The sequence below is a fragment of the Manis javanica genome, chromosome 11, assembly GCF_040802235.1.
Source record: "Manis javanica isolate MJ-LG chromosome 11, MJ_LKY, whole genome shotgun sequence".
Lineage (NCBI taxonomy): Eukaryota > Metazoa > Chordata > Mammalia > Pholidota > Manidae > Manis > Manis javanica.
The window spans coordinates 66,885,719-66,905,728 of record NC_133166.1 but is presented as its reverse complement, the minus strand read 5'-3'; the positions used below and the strand labels follow the sequence as shown (position 1 = coordinate 66,905,728).

Here is a 20,010-nt window from a genome sequence, read left to right as displayed (position 1 = left end):
GGGGCTTCTGGAGAGAGGCACTGAGTGGAGGTCCTCAGGCATCAGACATGTTATGGGGGCGGGGCTTGGGCAAAGGTTTGCCAGCTTGGTACCTGTTCTGGAACTTCAGGACCCTAACTAGGGGTGGAAACGGCTGTATTCAGGGTCTGGTGTGGAGAGGCTTGCTGACCTTGACATCCTTCTGCCTGAGCCATGCCTCTTCTAACTGGGTTCCAGGCCCAGGTCCCTTGGCTTACAGCCCACGCCTTCTGGGAGGTGGCTCCAGCAAACTCTCCCAGCGAGGTTTGGGCCAGCCGGCGAGCCGTCGCTAAGCTCTGGCTGCGGATTGGCCCCTGCGAGGCGCTGCGTGGATTAGTGCGACCGTGGTAGACACGGCTTCTGTCAACTGGGCTCCAGGCCTGCCAGCCGCTCATTGGTCCAGATGGAGACAAATCACCCACCCCTCGGCTGACCGGGGACTGGGCGGGCCGCCGCGGTAACCCAGCCTTCCGGGCCGCGGATTGGCCCTTGGCAGCACCCTTCGGTCGCGCTGGTGTCTGGGAAGGAGAGAAAATGGCTGCGGAGCCGGGCAAGACCGAAATCCAGACTATTTTTAAGAGACTTCGCGCAATTCCGACGAACAAGGTGGATGAGCCGGAGGCGCGCGGTGTCGGGCGTTGTCCGAGGGGGAACTCTAGGTTTCCTTGGGGTGTGAGGGAGGAACAGGGGCGGACGTGGAGTGTTTTCTTGGGGTGTCAGCGCCCAGCCTCCACTCCTGGCCCCTGACCATTAGCTCATCACTTCCTCCCAGGCCTGCTTCGACTGTGGCGCCAAGAATCCGAGTTGGGCCAGCATCACGTACGGCGTTTTCTTGTGCATTGACTGCTCCGGAGTGCACCGCTCCCTCGGCGTCCATCTCAGCTTCATCAGGTGGGATCTTATTGCCCCTCCTGTGCTTCTACCTGGCCGGCCGTGGATGTGTGCTGACCAAGGGAGAGTGGCTGCCCCGACTCAGACCGCCCTGAATCGGTGTTCAGAAACCTCCCGGCTTGGGTACCGGTAGCCTCCCACGGGAGGGAACCGCCTGTGTGGGCCCCTCAGGCAGTTTGAGCCGTCTGGGTCAAAACTTCTTTCTTTCCTGGCGTTCAAACGGAGACTCCGAGCGTTAGTTTCGGGGAAACGTTAGCTGCATTGACCTTGTTATTTTACTGGTAATAGTGGTCGAGTGTGTCTGAGGTGAGACTGTGGCCATTCGTAAGGAGAAAGTCAAACCCAAGCTTGAGTGCCTGAGGTGTCGACCTCCTTTTGCATCTGGAAAATAAGTACTCTTTTGACTAGATGAATGAAGAGCAAAACTTTCATGCACAGGAAATAGAGCAGTAGCTGATTAATTGGGCCTACTGCAGCCCAAGGCCAAATGTCGAGAGTGGGTCTGCCAGGGAAGCGTCTTCTGGTATCTGCTGGTGTGACACACAGCCCTTGCACGCAGGTCCACAGAGTTGGATTCCCACTGGAACTGGTTACAGCTGAGGTGTATGCAGATCGGCGGGAATGCCAATGCGGTAAACTTCTTACCACCCCTCCCGACCCCATTATTTTGTGTGGGTACTAACTCTACAGTGACTTTCTAGGAGGATCTCTTAATTTCTCCTTTTAGAGGATTTCTGGTCTATAAGAACACTGTACACTATTCTCTAAACTTGGAAATAGGTCACCCTTCTCAGAGGGGCTTCAGATTTGAACTAAATTGGACAACTTTCTTGGAGAAAGACTGAGGGAATTGGGGGTCTTCACAGTCCAGGTCCTGTGGGCGTGGAGAGTGGGTATGGCATGCTTCCTCAGGCACAGTTGAGTGAGGACTGGGCTTCAATCAGTCATCTTAGAGGATGGGAGGCTTGTGTTTTTTGCAGGAATTTCTAAAGAACTGTACCTCTATGAAAAGCTGGTGGTTTCAATAGAGTGTATCATTCTATATGATTAATTACTGAGCTTTTATAAGGAGGTGCTTCTTTTGCTTAGGAGAGAGTCACCTATAGCAGGTTCTCCTCTTCTTTGCTCTCCAGACAGTTTTCTTTCGCCAACATGGATGCACAGCCAGTGATGCAAACACCAAATATAATAGCCGAGCTGCCCAGATGTACCGGGTAAAGATCCGGCAGTTGGGGAGTGCAGCCCTTGCTAGGCATGGCACCAATGTAAGTGCCTGTTCCCTGGGGTTGGGGTAGTGGGGTGAGTGGAAATATACAGAGCCCTATGTTTCAAGGGTGTCTTCTCCCTTTTAGCTTTGGATAGACAGTATGAGTAGTGTTTCCAGTCACTCCCCAGAGAAGAAGGACTCTGATTTCTTCATGGAACACACACAAGTGAGTGTTTACAAGGGATGTTTCTCACGATTGTTCTTGACAGGTGGTTTACTTACAAGGCCAAGACCTTGTGTGATCATGAGCTTGGAGTTCTTTAGCCTTAGTGTGATACCTCATTCCTCAGAGAAGGAATGTTTGGGGCTCACCACTGGGTAGGCCCAGGTGTTTAATCCTCCCATTAGTAGGGGTACAATGTAGCCCTCTGAATGGATCTTTTTAAACTGGGGTAACAGGGAGGAGGAGAATATTCTTGAAGGCTCAAGAGTTGTCAGGAGCCCTAGACCACTCTTCCTGGATTCTTCCCCTACAAGAAAGGCATTGGGGACAATGAAAAAAAATCCATTCTAGCAACTAACCACTGGGAGGAGGGTTCCCTTCTGCTGGCACTGGGTGCTGAAGTCAGATTCTCTCAGTGTGAATACCTGCTCCTTTACTCAGCATTTCTAGGGTAGTACCTAAGTCACCTGACCTGTCAAAACTTCATTCAGTCTCTAAGATGAAGATGTATGTACCTCATGGGGTTGATTGTGATAATTAAATGCATTTATATGTGAAAAGTCCTTAGACTTGTGCCTGGCACATGGTAAGTGGACAGTAGTAGTTAGTTATGATATTAGGGGAATGGGCTCTGGCTCTAAGTAAATAATGGGGTGGGGGGTGGAGGTGGCTCTAGTTTCCTGCTTCATTCTTCCCTGATGAATAGCAACTATAATTTCACTCACTAACCTCCAGTCTCATTTCCTCATGGGCTTGGGATAGGGCCTTGGACTCACAAGGTACTTACAGGCTCTTGGTACTTCTTGCTGGCAGGAGTAGCTCATCAAGGTTTCTGTGATCTGGCCTTTTTTTTTTAGCCCCCTGCCTGGAACGCACCAACCACCAACCCAGCAGAGATCCAGCAGCCAGCCCCATCTGCAGAGAGCAGTGGCCTGGCACGTGAGTTCACCCAAATTCCAACCAAGTGCCCTGGTCCTGGCAGAGGACTTGGGTTTAGGATGGGGACACTGGGCCAAGGGAATAGGAGTAAGAGGTCTTCTGTGTTTCTGGGTGTGTTGGGATTCATTTCAACTTTTATCTTTTAGTGGCCTCAGCAAGGTTAGAAAAGCCAGTGCCCCTTACTCTTGTCTCATCATTGCTCTTAAGGGGGGGGGTCACAGGGAGCTTTGAGCCTTACACCTAAATTCCACCATTGCATCCACAGAGTCAAAGCATGGCCCCAACATAGACCTTCTTGGCACTTCACCCAAAGCCATACTGGGTCAGTATGCCACCTGGCAGGTGTAGGGTGACTAGGGGAGGGTGAACCGCGAGGCTCTTTTCAGATCTGCTGCTGCTTGCTCATGTGGACTGAGGCCCCAGGAGACTGAGCTTCTGACCTCTCTGGAGTGGGGGTAGGATTGAATTTGTGACTGCAACACTGACTGCAAGGCTCTTTGAATCAAACCTTGGTGGGCTGATTAGCAAGGCCTGGGGGCTTCTTCTGGTTGTGGGGCTGGATCTAGTTAGAGTGTCGGGAGGCTAGCATGAGACTGGTACCTGACCCTGGGGTCTGAGGCAGGATTGGCCTGTCAGGTCCATTTCATGGGATGGAGGGACAGCTCTGAGCTGCTGTGGCTGGAGGTGACATTGTTCTTTCTTACCCAGTTCCTGGCCTTTCAGCTCATTTGTACTCTTTCCTTAGTGTCCTTTAGACTTGGTTCAGAGTGAATGGAGTGAACACTTGCTGACCTCAGTTTGTTCTGTTGACCCTTGGGGTTGGGGCAAGAGGCCAGCAGAATGATTGTCAAACTGAGTCCAGGAGAAGACTGGCATGACTTGATCTAAAGTGAGTCGCTGTAGAGGCCTTTGGGAATAACTTTGGCCTCTGGCCTCAGGAGCTGTATGGAGGCTCTGGGTGGGCCCCTTGTTAGCCATAAGTCTGTCTCTTTCCAGGGTCTGTGTGTCTGTCACTTAAAGGGGTCCTTCCTGCCAGAGGTAACCGACAGCTGCTTGGGGAGCCTGACCCCTGGTACACCGTCTTCCTGCTGTAGGAGCTGAGGAGGCTAGTGTTTGGCGTCTGCCCCCGCCTAGCAGTCCTCATTTTGGTTCAGGGATTTTGACTGTCACTGATGCTTCAGTGCTAGGTTCTTATCTCTTTCTGCGGGGAGCCAGCAACCTTCTTTAAACTTGTCCTTCTTTGGCCTGGCCTGGCTGATGCTCTTGTTTGGAACTGGGGATGGCAGGTTTGCCTTCCCCTGTTGGAAGCTGTCCTTTCCGGGAAGCTGCATGGTGTGGACTGAACTGCTGCCTCTGTTCTCCCTTTTCTTTGCTTATGTCCTACCTTCTCACACAGAACTGAAAACCTCCCTCATTGGCAAGAAGAAGCCAGCAGCAGCTAAGAAAGGGGTAAGTGGGGAGGGCCAGTAATAGAGTGGTTAGGAGCTAGAGTTAGATTGCCTGGGTTCACTCCTTGACCCTACCACTTTGTGGCTATATGATTTCGGTAAAGGTACTTAACTTTTGAACCTTATCTGTGAAAGGGCTGTCGAGATGACTGTCTTCAGGGGGCTTCTGAGAGAAGTCAGTAAGGTAGTGCATCTTGGATACTTGGCACATACTGGGCCCAGTCAGCATTAGCTGCTGTCCTTAGGCCTTGAGACCTCTTCTAGGGTTATGTGAGCCAGCTCATGCCCAGCCCCAGCAAAACCACTGTTCTCCCTCTCAACCGTGCTAACTAGGTTCCTCTTTTTACCCTAGACTTTAAGAAGGAACCCTTTTCCTGATTCCAAATTGAGGGTGTGGCTGCAGTACCCATGCCCGGGAGGTAATGGAGGACATTGTGGTTGGCAAGGCCCCCATCACATGTTTTTCTTTCCAGCTGGGTATGAAGAAAGGCCTAGGGGCCCAGAAAGTTAGCAGCCAGAGCTTCAGTGAGATTGAGCGGCAGGCTCAGGTGGCAGAAAAACTCCGTGAACAGCAGATGGCTGATGCCAAGAAGCAGGCTGAGGAGTCCATGTGAGTATTTGCCAGAGGAGCCCTGGCTCATGTGGGGTGGGGTAGTCAGGTGGGAAGGTCAGGATGAGTGCCAGCCTCTGACACGTTTGTTCCCTTCAAGGGTTATCTCCATGCGTCTGGCTTACCAGGAGCTCCAGATTGACTGTAGGAAGGAGGAGAAGAAACTACAGAATCTGAAAGGAAAGAAGAGCGAGCAGGCAGAGCGTTTGGGCATGGGCTTGATATCACGAAGGTGAGGCTCAGCTCCAGGGCGGGTCAGAGAAATGCTCTTACTCTCCTGGGCACTGCTCTGTATTTTGAAATACTTCCTTGATTAAAAAAAAAAGTTGGGATAATTAAGAACTCATCTTTTGATGCTCTTAGACTCTTCTCCCTAGTTCTGGGACATTTTTCTTTTTTGTGTGTTATGTGAAGGATATGGCATATGGTGTAGCAAGTCTGAGTTTTTAGGGCAGAGAGTACTGTCTCGGTGTACATTATTATTAAAATTAAAACAGGCAAACAGTCATTTGCCAGGGAAAGCCTACTTTTGAGGAAAAAAAAGGATGATGTGTGACAGCTGAAGGTGTGCTCTCCAGTTCAGCCAGTTCCCAGCACTCCTGCTGAGTGGCCTGGCCCTGTGCACAGGTTGAGGGAAGGAGCTCTGGGAGGTTGGTGCCTGGTGAAGGAGAACCCAGTTTATGCCAGCAGCTGGGCATCTTCTCTTTTGTGGTGACACTAATGTTCATCACTGCTCTCATTCCCTGGCTCTGCTTTTCTTCACAGCTCGGTCTCCCACTCCGTTCTGTCTGAGATGCAGGTGATTGAGCAGGAAACCCCAGTGAGTGCAAAATCTTCCCGCTCACAGCTGGACTTGTTTGAAGATGTTGGTACTTTTGCCTCTGGACCCCCAAAGTAAGATTGTTGTTGGGTCAAAGACTTGTCCACCATTTTCCTCATCAGCCTTTCTGAGCCACTCTGTTTCCCTTTTCCCCTTGTACCCTAGGTACAAGGACAACCCCTTTTCCCTGGGGGAAAGCTTTGGTTCCCACTGGGATGCAGATGCCACCTGGGGTGTGGACAGGATGGAGGAGAAGGAACCAGAAGTGACCATCTCAAGCATCCGACCTGTATCAGAAAGGTGGCATGGATGAGGGCAGCATTGTCTGGTAGAACTTTTTGTGATGATGGAAATGTTCTGTATCTGCAGAGTCTGGTGTCTGGTATAGTAGCCACTAAATATATGGCTACTGAGCCCTTAAAATGTGGCTAATGCAACTGAAGAGCTGAAATTCTAATTTAATGAATTTAAATAGCCACATCTAACTGGTGGCTAGTTGGTTAGACACTGCAGAAATCAGGCTTTGGTTTGACCTGTGCTTTATCATCACAGAAGGCCTAGTAACCACCTCTACTTAAAGTCTGTTTCTTTGGCAGGAGGGGCCTGATTTTGGGCTTCAGTCCTGACCCTTCAAGGATTATATGTCTCTGGCAGCCATCTTACTCATTTTTAAAAAAGCTTATTCCATGTTAACTTGGGTAGTGTTTGATAAATTATCTATCAATAATCCATTTTAAAATGGGGACATAAGTAATGACTTCACAGAGCCACCGGAAGGAGTGAAATAAAACAGCCCAGTGTCTCTGCATATCATTGCCGGGTAGGAGTAACCATACACCTTTTTACTCACACTGGAATGCTTTTTAGAGTAAAAGAGGAGGTATAAACCCAGGCAAACCAAGACATGTGGTCACCCTAGTGATAAGCCAGCTGTGACTAAGAGCAGAGCAACAGTAGTGACATTATGTTGTCTTGGACCTTGATGGAGCTGCAGTAGTTTGGGCCAGAAGCCTAGGCCCTTCCAAACCTTAAATTTTCACACTCCCTAGTGGAGATGACATGAGCTCTCTGTGCCTTGGTTTCAATGTGGATAAGTGAGGGGCTCACCCAGGGGAGGTGGCTGATGAGTCTCAGAGCTCCAGCCAGGTAGGGCATTGATAAGCATCCCCAGAAGGCCAGAGGTGCTTTTTTTGGCCTCTGATAGTAATGGAATATTAATATGACAGTAATGCTATATTCTCATAGTAACGGAAAGGGTCAGAGGTGTCTCATATCCACTCCTCAGAGTCACAAACTGGAGGGAAGTGGAAAGCCGGAGCTCTGGCCTCGAGTCCAGTGAAGCATGTCAGAAATTTGCAGGAGCCAAAGCCATCTCATCTGATATGTTCTTTGGACGGGAGGTGGATACTGGGGTAAGTAATTTTCTATCCTGAGCCTGGAGGCAGCAGGTAGAAATAAGAGCTTCCTTCCTGCCACTGCTTTGGGCTTTAGCACCAGGGTGTCTTGGCCTATATGAGTTCTTGGGTCATCAGCCAAACGTTACCCAGGCCTTGCCTTTTTTTCATCACAGTATGAAGCCAGATATCGGCTACAGCAGCTCTCAGGCAGTAGTGCCATCAGCTCTTCAGATCTCTTTGGCGACATGGATGGAGCTCATAGAGCAGGTAAGGGCCCCGGTGGTATAGTATAGGCACCAAGTGAGGGCTGTGAGCATAGCTGGAGAGCCCTGTGGGCTGGGAAGGGCTTCCTGCAGGGCTCTAGATCACCCTTTTCCTTGCTTTTACAGGTAGTGTATATCTGGGGAATGTGCTACCTACAGCTGACATTGCCCAGTTTAAGCAGGGTGTCAAGTCTGTGGCCGGGAAGATGGCTGTGCTGGCCAATGGTGTGATGAATTCTTTGCAGGTGAGGCTAGAGCTGTTTGACCTGGGGTAGGAGGGGCCTAAAGAGGGGTGTGTAGAGGTTGGCCTTCTCCACTGCACCTGGACACTGCTGCTGGGTAGCCCCTCAACCCTTAAGAGAGCATTTTCTTTTCCTGGAGGGGCAGCTTCCTTTCTTTGAGCTAGTAGCAGGCTGGGCCTCTCCTTTAGATGATGCCATGTCTTTACTGATCTTCTCCAAGTTTTCCACCTGTACCACTCTCCTCCCTCCCCACCTTCTGTGAGATCACACCGGACTTCCCCCTTGGGTTTTGGCCACAACTTCTCTCCTGGGTCGCAATAAAATATAAGTCTGTCATGGTGAGATTGGCACCCCCCTGCCGAGTACCCTAGTCCTGCAGGTGGTGTTGGGGGAGGGTGTGTGTGCTGGGAAGCAGCCGCAGGTTACACACTGACTTTGTTTTTTCTTCCTTTGTCCCTAGGATCGCTATGGTTCCTACTGATGCAGGCTCTGTGGCGCAAGCATCGGGTGTTGACAGCTGCAAAAAACCCCCGATTCTGACCCCGGGATGCTTGCCTTGTGGGAGCTGGGGGGAGTTGTTACTTTATGTGTGTGGTGTGTGAGTGGGGTGGACTTTGAGGATCTAGGATGAGGGGATGGGCCTGTACCAGTCCTTGACCTCTGCCTGTAGACTGAGCCCTTTATTCTCCTCTGATCACATCCTCCTCCCCTGTGTTAGATCATTGTCCTTCCAGTCCTGCCCCCAAAGCTCCTGCTCACTTGTCCTGCCACACTGGGAGTGAGGGGAGGCAGTTCCTTCAGGATGGTTTGTTCTGGGTCCATCCAGCCTGTCCCTGAGTAGGGAAAGTGAAAAGGGGAAGGCTTCTGTGCCGGCTCCAGGATCCTTCCAGGCCACCCGGGGGTTGTGTCACCAGCCTCTGGAACCAGTGGGAAGGTCTAAAAACTGATTTCTGCTATAGGGGAGGGAGGCTAAGGCTGCTCCAGTGGCCTCTTCTGGGTGCCAGGAGAGGGCAGGGTTGGGGTAAGACCTTCATCTGGGTCACACTAAGGGCTAGAAACTTCACCTGGTACCTGAAGGTTTCCTTTGGGATCAGACTGGAGGCCTGAGTGATCATCTCCTGTCTCATGGCCCCCTTTCTGCAGTGATCACTTGGAGGATTACTTTCCTCTGGTGTGTCTGGGTGTCCTTCCAAACCCCGCATTGCAGGCCACAGGACCTTCTGTCTGTCCTCTCCTGAGACTGTCCCTTCCTCCCCTGCTTGGTAGCTGTGATGGGTCTTATCTGCCCTGTGCTGTGCTCTGGATGCTGTGAGCATAATGCTGGCCAAGGAAGCAGAGGGCATGAGGGACAGTTGCAGGCTCCTGCAGCTCAACCTTCCTCTGCATCATCCTGGTCATAAGGGAGCCTGGACAGCACCACACCCTAGTGAGAGCCTGGGGTACCTACACAGCTGCAGGCCTAACCCCTTGCCTGCAGGGGATCACTGTGTTATCCTTAGCGCCATCATCGCCTGCCCTGCTGGCAGTCTGGGCCCCCTCTACCCCTGTGGTTTGAGGCTTGGGCTCCCAAGCAACACAGACCACTCTGTCCCACTCCCTCCCCCAAAGGGACTTGACTTTGTTTCTGAACTATTTGTGTTACAACAAAGTGGTGTGAAATAAAGCCCTGGTGGGGCCCTGGGCTGTGGTTGGTCTGAGTGAAGTAGTGCCCTCTCTGGATCCTACCTCCCTGCCCAGGGCAGAACCCTTGCCTCACTCTCTGGGCTCCCACCGATATGGGTGGGGTGTTGGTGCTGAAGCTGAGGGCACTCTCTCCAGGGCTTCCAGTTTGTCTCTTCTCTGAAAGCCAAAGGCCCCTGGCTCCTTGGCCCTGTTCTGCTGCGAGGTCTGATGCAGCCTTGACCCCACCACTCTGTTGCATGTGGAGGAAAGAGCTGGTATTAGTTGGCCTTTTAATTCATTCACTGAGCTATATGGGTGTGGACAGGTGAGCAGGGGTGTGTTTCTCAGTGGAGTTTAAAAATATAAAGGCCTTAATGGAACCCTTTGAAATCCAAGAAGAAAGGATTTTGTGTGTGTGTGTATACCCCTGGCTTGGCAACTCTTTCTCCCTGGGGGCTCCTGGAACATCTATGCTACCTGAGGGGTCTGAAAGGTACAGTCGTAAACCACTGCTCTGGGAGATGAATGATTAGAAAGGGTGGGAGCCATGGGGCTCGAAGCCATTGATTTCCAAAGTGGGGATCTGCAGCTTTGGAATTACCTGGAGTCCTTAAAGTTAGGGAACCAATTTCTGTGCACCCCCTAAGCTGAAGCTTGGCATCTTGCACTGCAACCAAACTCCCAAGTGATTCTGATGCACATCAGGATTTTTCAAACATACTACAATCAGTGATGGAGCCTGGAGATGATTGTGGGCTGGGAATGCTAACTATGTGGCCTGGAAGTTCCAGTCCTGGCCTGGCAATGCAGGGCTTTGGAAGCCAGTCCTGTAACCATCTAGGGGGCTGGTCTGGGCAGGGATGAGCCCAGGAAAATATGTGTCCAGTGGTGGTGACTCCTGGTCTGTTCTGCTCAGATTCCTGGGTGGGTTTTGCTTTCAGGACAACCCCCATCCAATTCAAGGATGTTGGAAACCATGTATCTTGACTTTCCTCCAGTCTTAGCTGGAAACTTGTGTCTCTCAGTACTGTCTTAACAGCTGCAGTCCTACTGCCGTCACTGAGCTGGTGGTTGGCAAATGTTTAATGAAACTTTGGTTAGAAGGTTTCAGGGCTAACCCTTTATGGCCAGGGTTTTTAAAGCTAGGGGAACCTGGCCTTGAACCCTCTGAGCTTGTTTCCTGAAGGCCCAATCCAGTTGTAAACATCTTTCCTTTGAAAGGCTGCTGTCAAGGGCAGGAGGTTAACCCCCTTTTTGCTCATTCCCTGAGGCAGCTCTCCAGGCTTGAGTGCCCTCTGTCCCCCACTTCCCAGTCCAGCCAAGAAATCTGGGACTCCATATCAAAAACCCAAACTTGCCCCTTCCCTTCATCCCCTCCTTAGTCTAGTGGCTTTAGACTCACCACTTACCAGACACAAGGGACTTTATTCATTTCACATATTTAAGACACAGGAGAGTTGAAGCAGTTTTTGAAAGTGAAATTACCTTCTTGCCTACCCTTCATCCTTTTATGGCTAGTGGTCACTCCAGCAGAAGGCCACTATCATTATATCCTAATAATTGCGTCACTGGTATCACTCTTGACTATGCAAGGCTCTGCATGGTTATTCATGGTATCTCCCTGGAGTTGCTGTGAGATGATGATAATGTAGGGACTGTCACCAAAAGGCCAAGGTCAAGTGACTTTCCTGGTGGCCTCAGCTCAATCTGCTGTCAATTTGGGCCCTGACTAAAGCGCAACAGGCCAGGGAGAGCAGGCTGTTATCTTTTTACAGTCATTGCTTGGCTTGGCTGAGAACTGGGACCCCTCTGGCAGGTCTTTTGCGCTTGGGCCGTTAATTGGCTTTTCCACCAGCAGAGGGCAGCATGGCATGGGCATGGGAGAGGAGGTTGGCTGGGAGTCCCAGGGGCTCAGAGACAGGACCCTTCAGACTCAAGTCTCAGACTCATCTGTCTCTTCAGCAGAACCATCACTCTCCGCATCCGCTTTGCGGGCATGATGGAGGGGTCTCCAGGGAGAGCCAACCCGGAGAGGAGTCCGGGAAGGCAGGCAGCTGGCCTCTGAACTGGCAGTGACTGAGTTGCCTGGGCCTGGGATCTGGGCCAGCCTGAAGAAGGGAAGATGCCCAGAGGGCAGCGAGGTGCCTGTGGTCCAGAGACCAGGACCTCCACATTCACTCTTGCATTTGGATGAAACCATGGACTATTCCCAAGGACACAAAGAGGGGACACCTCGGGCCTCTGTTGATCCCCCAAAACCTTCCCTGACCTTTGGTGGGGGGTGTTGGGACAAGTGCTCTGTGACCCAGGATAGGGCATTACCATGTCTGACAGGCTTGGCCCCACAAGGGGGCAGCCTGACATTTCCCACCTGACACTTACAGCCGTTCCAGCTCCTCATCCATGGCTGGGTCATGCATCAGGTTCCCTTTGTCAGGCAAAGCTCCTAAGAGAGAATTGGGGGGCACAAAATTTAATCTGAGGTCCATCAGCCAGGCTCCAACCAGACAGCCCCATTCCTAGCAGATGCCTCCATGTCCCTCCATGTCTTATGGGGTTGACCCTGGTAGGGCTGATCTAACAGATTTGGGGAAGAGTTCCTAAAAGAAGTTTAAGAGGACTGCTATGGGGGCAGGAAGTCTTGGGAACTGGATAAATTCAGTGAGCCCCATTGCCGACCCTCTCTGACTTGGGGCAGAAACCCTAGGTATGTGACCTCAAGGTCCCCAAACCTCAAGGTCACTGCACAAACAAGGCAACTCCCATCCAAGACTGGATGGTGGTTTGTGACCTGGCGACCAGGTGCTGGGGGTTTAGTCCTTTCTTGGGGCCCCAGAACCTGGGCTGAAAAGGAACCAGAGATGCATGATATGGTCAAGCTAACCCCAAAGACCAGAAATTACCTAGTTTTGTGCCCCTAAATCAGGGTTTACCCCACTTTGGACAGGTGGTCAAAAATGCTGTCTCAGCTCCTCGAGGGAGGGTTTCAGTTGAAATGAGAAGGTTGGTTAAGGATCAGACCAAACTCTTGCACAGCCAGAAGCTGCCAGTAGGGGAGCCATCCCATCTCTGCTCTGCCACAAATCTTTCTGAGCTGGTTTCCTCAGCTTTAAACTAAGGGAAGTAATTCCTTGATTTTGGGGAAAGGTGAGAGTTTTGGATTTTCCTGGTGCTGTTAACAGTGGGAGGGAAGGTGAAGTTGAAATTTATAGATAGAAAGATTCTCACCAGCAAATTGTTGAGAGAAAAAAGCTCAGTGGTGGTCAGAACCTAGATTTGGTAGTTAACAGTGCTGGTCTTTGAACGTTTCAATCTTAAAATTACCCATCCAGCTCTAGGTCAATTTCTGACTTCAAAGCTCTCGCAAATGATGGCTCTTGGTCCCTTTTGCTCTAAGTTGGTGGTTCTCAAATGATGTCCCACGGAACCCTCTCATTTTATATGTGTGGGGGTGCCTTGAGGACTAAGGGAACAGGACAACCACTCCACAACTGCCTGACAACTGGCTGCACCCAGGGTATCTCCAGATCTCTATTTCATACACTGAAGATGCAGGTCAGGACAGAGACCATATGCTTCTGTCCATCGCCCACTCAACCTAGATTCGTGTTCCGTAAAACTGGTTGACTGATTGTTTTTAAAGGCCTTAGAAAAAGTGAGGGCATGAGGTTAGTCCAGGCTGTGAACCAGATGCTAGTTAGTTTTCCCTTTTCCTTCCTAGCAGCTGGTGGGTGGAAAGGAAGGAAGGGCAGTAAGTTACCTAGGAGTGTGAAAAAACAAAAAAACCCAAGCAAATCCTCCCTCACTACCCCCTTACACTTGACTTCTGACTCCGATTTGCCTCCTTTCTACTCCTCATCCAGCCAGTGACCTTGGCTACCAACATCATTCACTTAGTTGGCAGGTCCTCAGATCTGTGCCTGCCCCAAGCATCAGTTCAGAATTAGGCTGCCAGGTGGCATCATGCCTGAGAGAGCTCTCAGTTGGTCCTGCTGCAGTTTGTGCTCCTGTGTACCCCAGAGCATCCCTGGCAGGCGCTGTATCATGTAAGATCCAAATTATCTAGCCCAGTACTTGGTGTACTGTGGCAGGCATTCAAAGAATGTTAAATTTCCTTCCTTTGACCCTATTCCCTCAGCTGGCAAAATAAGGGAATGCTGTGTGTCTCTTCTTTGAGACTCAGGGAACTGGGATCCCAAACACACCTGGCTATCTCTTAAAGAGAGAGACAAATAAGAGCCTGTCAACTCCAATAGATGGTGGCCTGGAGGCTCTTCCCCTAGGAGAGCAGTGAGTGCGGGAGGAGTAAGAGGAGGGTGGGTGGAGGAGGCCAACCAGTGTGAATAAAGCAGTGACAGGAAAAAAATGGGTCAGTGGAACCTCTTCCCCCTTTTTTTGCTCCCTTTCAGATTAATCAGATTTTTTTCCAGCTGGGAAAAAAGACCTGCAGACACTCCTTTGCCCTGCTTACAAATGGGATTCAGGTCTTTTTGATATATAATCTCTAGACCCACTGAGTAAATAGTCCTGTGCCTGCCCAACCTGCAGGCCACTCCCCAAAGCAGAACTGGGGATTCTGGGCATGCCTCTGCCACAGAGGCTGCCTCATGTTGGGGCAGGGCCTTGGGAGGGGAAGGCTGTCCCCTAACATGGTAGTGTAAGAAGCCTAAGAGGGCATAATCTTGTGTTGTACATATTCCGACTCCGTAGGCTCAGTTTGGCCCTGAGAAGTCAAGGCAGAGATGGTGATGCCCTCTCTCCCATAAGACTGTCTGCCAATGGAGGTCAGCTCCTATATGGCTTTGCATTGTAGGGGCAGAAGAGGATGGCCACAGCTAGTTCTGGCTTACCTAGGGCTTGGTTGATACCATGGTGTTTCGAGAGAGACACAAGGAATCCATAGAAGGTAAGTCTCTGAACGTTGCTCAGTACTTCTTTGACAAGTGCTAAGGGTGGACAGCTGGAAGGGAGAAAACAGATGTCAGATTCAAAGTCTGCAATGCCATCTTTTTGTTCATACTTTCAGACTTAAGAGTATGTCCAAAGCCAAGACTGAGGAGGAACCTACTGCCCCAGGGACCCTAAGATGTGGGGGAGCATAGCAGATCTCCAGGAGCAAGGCCTTGACTATGGGCAGAAAAAGCTGACATGTCCACTAACTCATGCTTTCACTAGGGGGAAGCAGGAAGGAGGAGATGGGGAAATGGCAATAGTGACAACCTTCTCTTGGAGGAGACCAAAATTGGCTGCTCTCCCCTAGGGGGGATTTTGTGCCACACAGGACAGTTTAACCCTCCCCTTCTTTAGAGTGAATTTTTTGTACAGTGAATGCTTTTTCCTTGTCTCTAAAAAGTTAAGGCCAATTTATCTCCTGGCAAGGAGAAGGGGGTCAAGCTGGTCATCTACAGTGTTCTTGCCCAAGTGAGAGCAATCCTCTCTAAGTGAGCCACCCGGGAACCCTTTCAGTCAATAGCCTGGTCTGGGGGCAAATAGCATTGCTCTAATTTATTCTGTGACCATCAAGGGCCTTGGAAGCCCTGGACCAATCACAGCTTCCTTCTAGACATCTGTTCCTGAGACAGAGCCTACAATCCCTGGGACTGAGGTGGGGTCTGCATGCCCATGCCTCACCTGTACTTGTGCCGGTCACACAAGTTCTCCAGGCACTGGAAGAATAGTGATGCCTCCACTCCCTCCAGCATGCTAGCCTCACTCAAGGGAGGCCGCTGGCGGTGTTGCCCACTGGATGACGTTGGCACAATCACCGTATTGGGGCTCTTGCCTGACAGCAGGTCTTGATAGATGGCAGCCACACTCTCCAGGAATTCTGGGAACCATGGTGGAGGGGGTACAGGTCAGGCAGTGAGGACATACTTTGTCCCCTCTCTGTGTCCTCCCCTCTGTTAGCTCAGCTCACCAACCTCAGAGCTCAGTGAATGGTATCCTGGGAGCAGGAGTCTTCAGCCTTGTGTGACTACCACATGCATAAATTATGATGTTAATAAGTATTTCAGCTTATATGTCCCCTGGTTGTTCCTAGACCAGGTGAGATCCCCTATTACATACAAAATACAGATTTCTTTGTAGCATTTATACAACAATGAGTTTTCTGAGAAATTATTTGTTTACTCTGTCACTCTCTGCTGGGATGAAAATCCTTGCACAAAGGCAGGGATCATGCTTTGTCAACTTTCCTGCCCCAGCCTACCACTGTGCTTGGCACATATTAAATCTATAAATATTTTTTAAAAGAGTGAATATGTGCATGCTCTTGTTGGTAAGCCACATCTTGTGAGGCCACCTGCCTAACTCTGACTCAATAAAACATGTTGTAATACCAGTGTGGAAGAGAAAGCTTGCAAGCTGCTAATGTATTAAACATTTGGAATTGTTTTCAAATTTTAGTAGTTGAGCCATTGTTAGTAAGCAGTGACTAATGGTCTGTCTCACTGCTGACTGAGACACACAGCTGTGTGGTAGTGGTGCTCAGGGCCCAACACTGTTGGCCGATCCTGAGAGTGTTGTGAGAAGAGGGCTCGGGGAGGCAGTGAGGGGAAAAGGCTCTCCCAAACATGGCTGCTCTTTCTGTAGAACCCAGGATTTCCTGGAGCTGCTCTGGAGGAGTGTCAGGGGCTGCAAAGAGCAGGTGGCAAGACCCCAGGCTCCAGCCCCTGCCTGAGCAGGCCCTGGGGCTGCCATCAAGAAAACAGAATGTGGTGCCTGAGTGAGTCCGGGGCTGGCTGGGGCCACCAGTTGGCAGGAAGGCCATGTCCAGGCTCCAAGGACAGCCTTCTGTTTATTGGAAGGGCCCATTTTAAACAAGTTTATTTATGGACTTAGCCAGCAATTTCTAAACCCAACATTCCAGTTGATGTTGCTGTGTGTGAGCTGGTGGGCATTTGTATTTATTCATCTATTTTTATTCTACCTGATTCCAGAAAGGATTTAAGGATGTGGCTGGTGGGTCTTGGAGAACAGGGTGGGAGTGTAAGATAGGACTGGTGTGTGCCTATAAAAGCTGTGCGGGTGGGAGGATGTGTGCCCAAACATGTGAATCAGGGCCAGGAAAAGACCTCTGATACTGCAGAGTGGCTAAGAGAGCTGGCTTTGGTGAACCCTCTGCTCAAGTGTGGGCTCCACCACTTATTAGCTCTGTGACTTCGGCTACTTAACTCTGTAAGCTTATCTCTTAAAGGACCTATCTCTTAGGCTTGTTGTAAAGATTAAAGTCCTTAGTGCCATTCCTGAAGCACAGTAAGTTTTTGGTAAGTCATGAATTTATTATGTATTGTTACAATAGTGTGTATTGTTATTGTTATTGGCATTATCACTTAAACTGATGTATTGTACTGCTGACTGGAAGCACTGTGGCATTCTATGTCTTGAGGAGGCAGAGGGAGTAAGCTCTGCAGATTGAATCTGACTGCTAGGGAGAATCAGACCTCCTCTTGTGACCCACGGTGAAGCACTCCACCAGAGGAAGTTAGGGGAGAGAAATGTGCGTGCCGGGCATACAGATGGAAAGGGCAATGTGGTCCTGGAGCCACATGGGGTCCTGGAAGATTCTCACCTGAGTAGTAAAACTGGATCTGGAATGCAAAAAGGAAATCTGAAAAAGACATCAAGCAGTCCATGGCATCATCCATGAGCACAATCCTGAGGGGGAAAGAGAGAAAATGTGTGTGTGTGTGTGTGTGCACGCATGTGTGTGTGAAAGAGAGACAGAGAGAGAGAAAGAGAGAGCGAGAGCTGCTCCTGGAACTCCAGTCTCCCTAGGGGCATTAAGACTTTTGGGAGAGGGCTCCCCAAAACAAGTTCCTTCCAGTCACCTCAATTCTCCATCAACCGTGTTCCACAATCAAACTGAACTGACCACACTACCAAGGGCAGGCTCGCAGTTCGGTCTCTGTGGCACCAGCTAGTGGAGGGAGCATGAGGAGGGAGAAGTGGGGAGGAGGTAGCAAGGAGAGGGTACAATTGTAATGCAGCCAAGATTTCTTTTCATATAATTAAGCAGTAAATCCTTTCATCATGCAGGACCATTTAGTTCAGAATAAATACAGCTGATCAGAAAAGGCAAAAAGAACAGCCAAGAACTTTAAAGGGCTCTTGGCAAGTGGTATTGAGATTTAATAAGCTACCAAGGGCCAGAACAGCTACAGGGACTTTCACTGTGGGACAGTGATGGCAGACCAGGGAGGAGGGTTAGGAGCTGGGGAGTCCGCACTGGCAGGGCCAAAGCACACACCTTCTTTCTGACTCTGTGGTGGCCACTGCTTCTCCTGTTGTCCTTGTTGACCATCTCCTGGTGTTTCCTCTCTCTAGTCCTTCCCTTGTGCATCCACCTCACAGAAAGAAAGCTATTTCACTTCTAAATGATCAGACCAAGGCCAAGTTCATACTCTGCTCAAGACCTCTTCTGAGAGGACAGGAAGGGAAGGAAATTAGCACTGCTGGGCTCAATCCAGGTGCCAGGCAGGGTGCCAAACATCTACTGGAGGGGAGCTGGGTCCTTCTGGCTTTATCTTTCCTTTTTTTAAAAAAAAGTTTTATTTTGCTCTCTCATGTGTTTTTCTAAATCTCTCTCCAGCTCCCCGTGTCAGAGGAGCCCCAAACTGGCAACTGGATCAGCCCCAGAGAGTATCAACACTGCTCACCTCTGGGGGTGGTACGTGTGATGTGAGTGGAATTATGCAAGGCAGCTGACCCTGGTTTCAGATTTCCCTGAAGACGGAGTACCTACTTCATGGCGTACACTGTAAAAGGTATTTAACTTATATTAATTAAATTTTATCTCACAACAATCCTATGAAGTAGGTCTTATTATTTCCATTTTACAGGTGAAGGGACTATGTCTCAGAAAAGTCAACTTGCCGAGATCACACAGCTGATTAGTTTGCTTGTCTCTACAGGCCATGTACTTTCCATTAGGTCACACTGTCTTGTTTAAAATAAATACCATAAACACTAAGATTTTATTTCTTATCTGTTGTGGCTAATTTATCTTCTTTCTCTTCATCTATATCTTAAAGCCTTAACGATTTCTCATGTAACCCTTGGGGAAGAAAACGTTGCTCTAACTAGCAGAGTTGAACATTAAAATTTCAGCTAGAAAAAAATTCAAGGCCAGATGGTGAGAAGCAATGCTATTGATGACCACAGGAGGGCGCGCTGATCCCTCCATCAGTGTCTCTGGAGACTTAAGGGATGCGCCCCAGGCCAAGTTGTTACCCCCATTTCTCATAACCTAAGGAGAACTCAGGCAGGCAAAAAGAAAGCGAGGGCACAAAGCCTAGATTCTGACACTTGGATGTGGAGGGAGAGGCGATGGAGGGCAGAGAGAGGGCAGGTAGGGGGAATGGCCCTGCTTGCTGTGTTTAACCACAGGGTTACTAAAGACACCCAAACTACAGATAAAGAGCGAGCTCTCTCAGAGCGGCACCTCAAAGTGTTGCCATCCCAGCCTCGGCAACAAAAGAAAAGGCTCCAGAGGAGTGAAGTCTGTGACCTTTCTCTCCTACTCCTAGGACAGCTAAGAACCCGAGTAGCCTGAAGTTAATTACTATGGGAGAGCACAGGACTGAGAACATCCCCCAGCAGGAAACCATGAAGGGGAGCCAAAGTTTTTGAGGATGTTACTGGGGTTCTCTTGTTTATCATCAGCCTGGACCCAGTGCCCGTGTTATCTCCATTTACTATTTCTTTATCTATTCATTGTTTAGGTTGTGACAAAATTCAAATACTATTAAATTTACTCTTTAAAAGTGGACAGCATTTTTTAGTATATTTACAAAGTTGTGCAACCATCACCACTGCCTAATTCCAGAAGTTGTAATTCTTGCTAATCAGCATGCCTCCAAGCCAGGGCTTTAAAACCAGCTGCCATAAGCATCTTTCTCTCTCTGCCACAGACAGGACTAGAAGCTGCAAAAGTTGCCCTTCCAGCTTCAGAAATGGTCCACAGCTTTCAGGGGCCATAACAGAGTGTGAACATTAGAACACTCTTTTAAGATGGGCAGTTGGGGAAGAATAAGAGCACAGACATTGTTGGAGGGCAGGAGACCCACCAGTGTGAGTGTGTCAGTCTCTGTGGGGGCAGGGCAGTCTGACTGTGCTCTGGTCTTTACCCCTGCTCCTTGGTGGGCTGAAGCTTACCGTGGCAGGGAACCTCTTTCTGGAGGACATGTGGCTGGATCCCAGCAGCATGTTACAAAGGACTGAAAGGTTTTCTTGATTATAAGCAGTGAGATGGACTGCCAAAAAAGCCAACTGGATCTCAGCTTTCATCGA

General features: G+C 49.9%; 2 protein-coding genes across 7 annotated transcripts in view; one reads left to right on the top strand and one right to left on the bottom strand.

Moving 5' to 3' along the window:
• The window catches only part of CSTPP1 (centriolar satellite-associated tubulin polyglutamylase complex regulator 1), a 338,012-nt gene that overhangs the window by 8,841 nt on the left and 309,161 nt on the right, over nt 1-20,010 (bottom strand). For 4 of the 5 annotated variants that reach the window (XM_073216523.1, XM_073216526.1, XM_073216525.1 and 1 more), the window contains 4 exons: nt 17,291-17,376; nt 15,352-15,547; nt 14,571-14,680; nt 12,103-12,166 (listed from right to left, as the gene is read on the bottom strand). In XM_073216523.1, coding sequence (XP_073072624.1) covers nt 12,103-12,166; nt 14,571-14,680; nt 15,352-15,547; nt 17,291-17,376 — 456 coding nt within the window. Of the gene's footprint in view, nt 1-11,125; nt 11,829-12,102; nt 12,167-14,570; nt 14,681-15,351; nt 15,548-17,290; nt 17,377-20,010 lie in introns of those variants that run through there. The other variant, XM_036994078.2, reaches the window with a different exon arrangement.
• Nucleotides 471-9,745, top strand: ARFGAP2 (ARF GTPase activating protein 2). 2 transcript variants are annotated; one of them, XM_017679062.3, is made up of 16 exons: nt 471-624; nt 791-909; nt 1,469-1,541; nt 2,043-2,174; nt 2,262-2,342; nt 3,197-3,278; nt 3,544-3,600; nt 4,675-4,727; nt 5,200-5,336; nt 5,437-5,568; nt 6,102-6,230; nt 6,322-6,456; nt 7,442-7,568; nt 7,727-7,820; nt 7,943-8,061; nt 8,519-9,745. In XM_017679062.3, the coding sequence occupies exons 1-16, from the start codon at nt 553-555 to the stop codon at nt 8,537-8,539; spliced, it is 1,563 nt and encodes a 520-aa protein (XP_017534551.1). In that variant the 5' UTR covers nt 471-552; the 3' UTR covers nt 8,540-9,745. The 2 variants fall into 2 exon arrangements, with proteins under 2 accessions (XP_017534551.1, XP_017534553.1); XM_017679064.3 differs by lacking the exon at nt 3,544-3,600.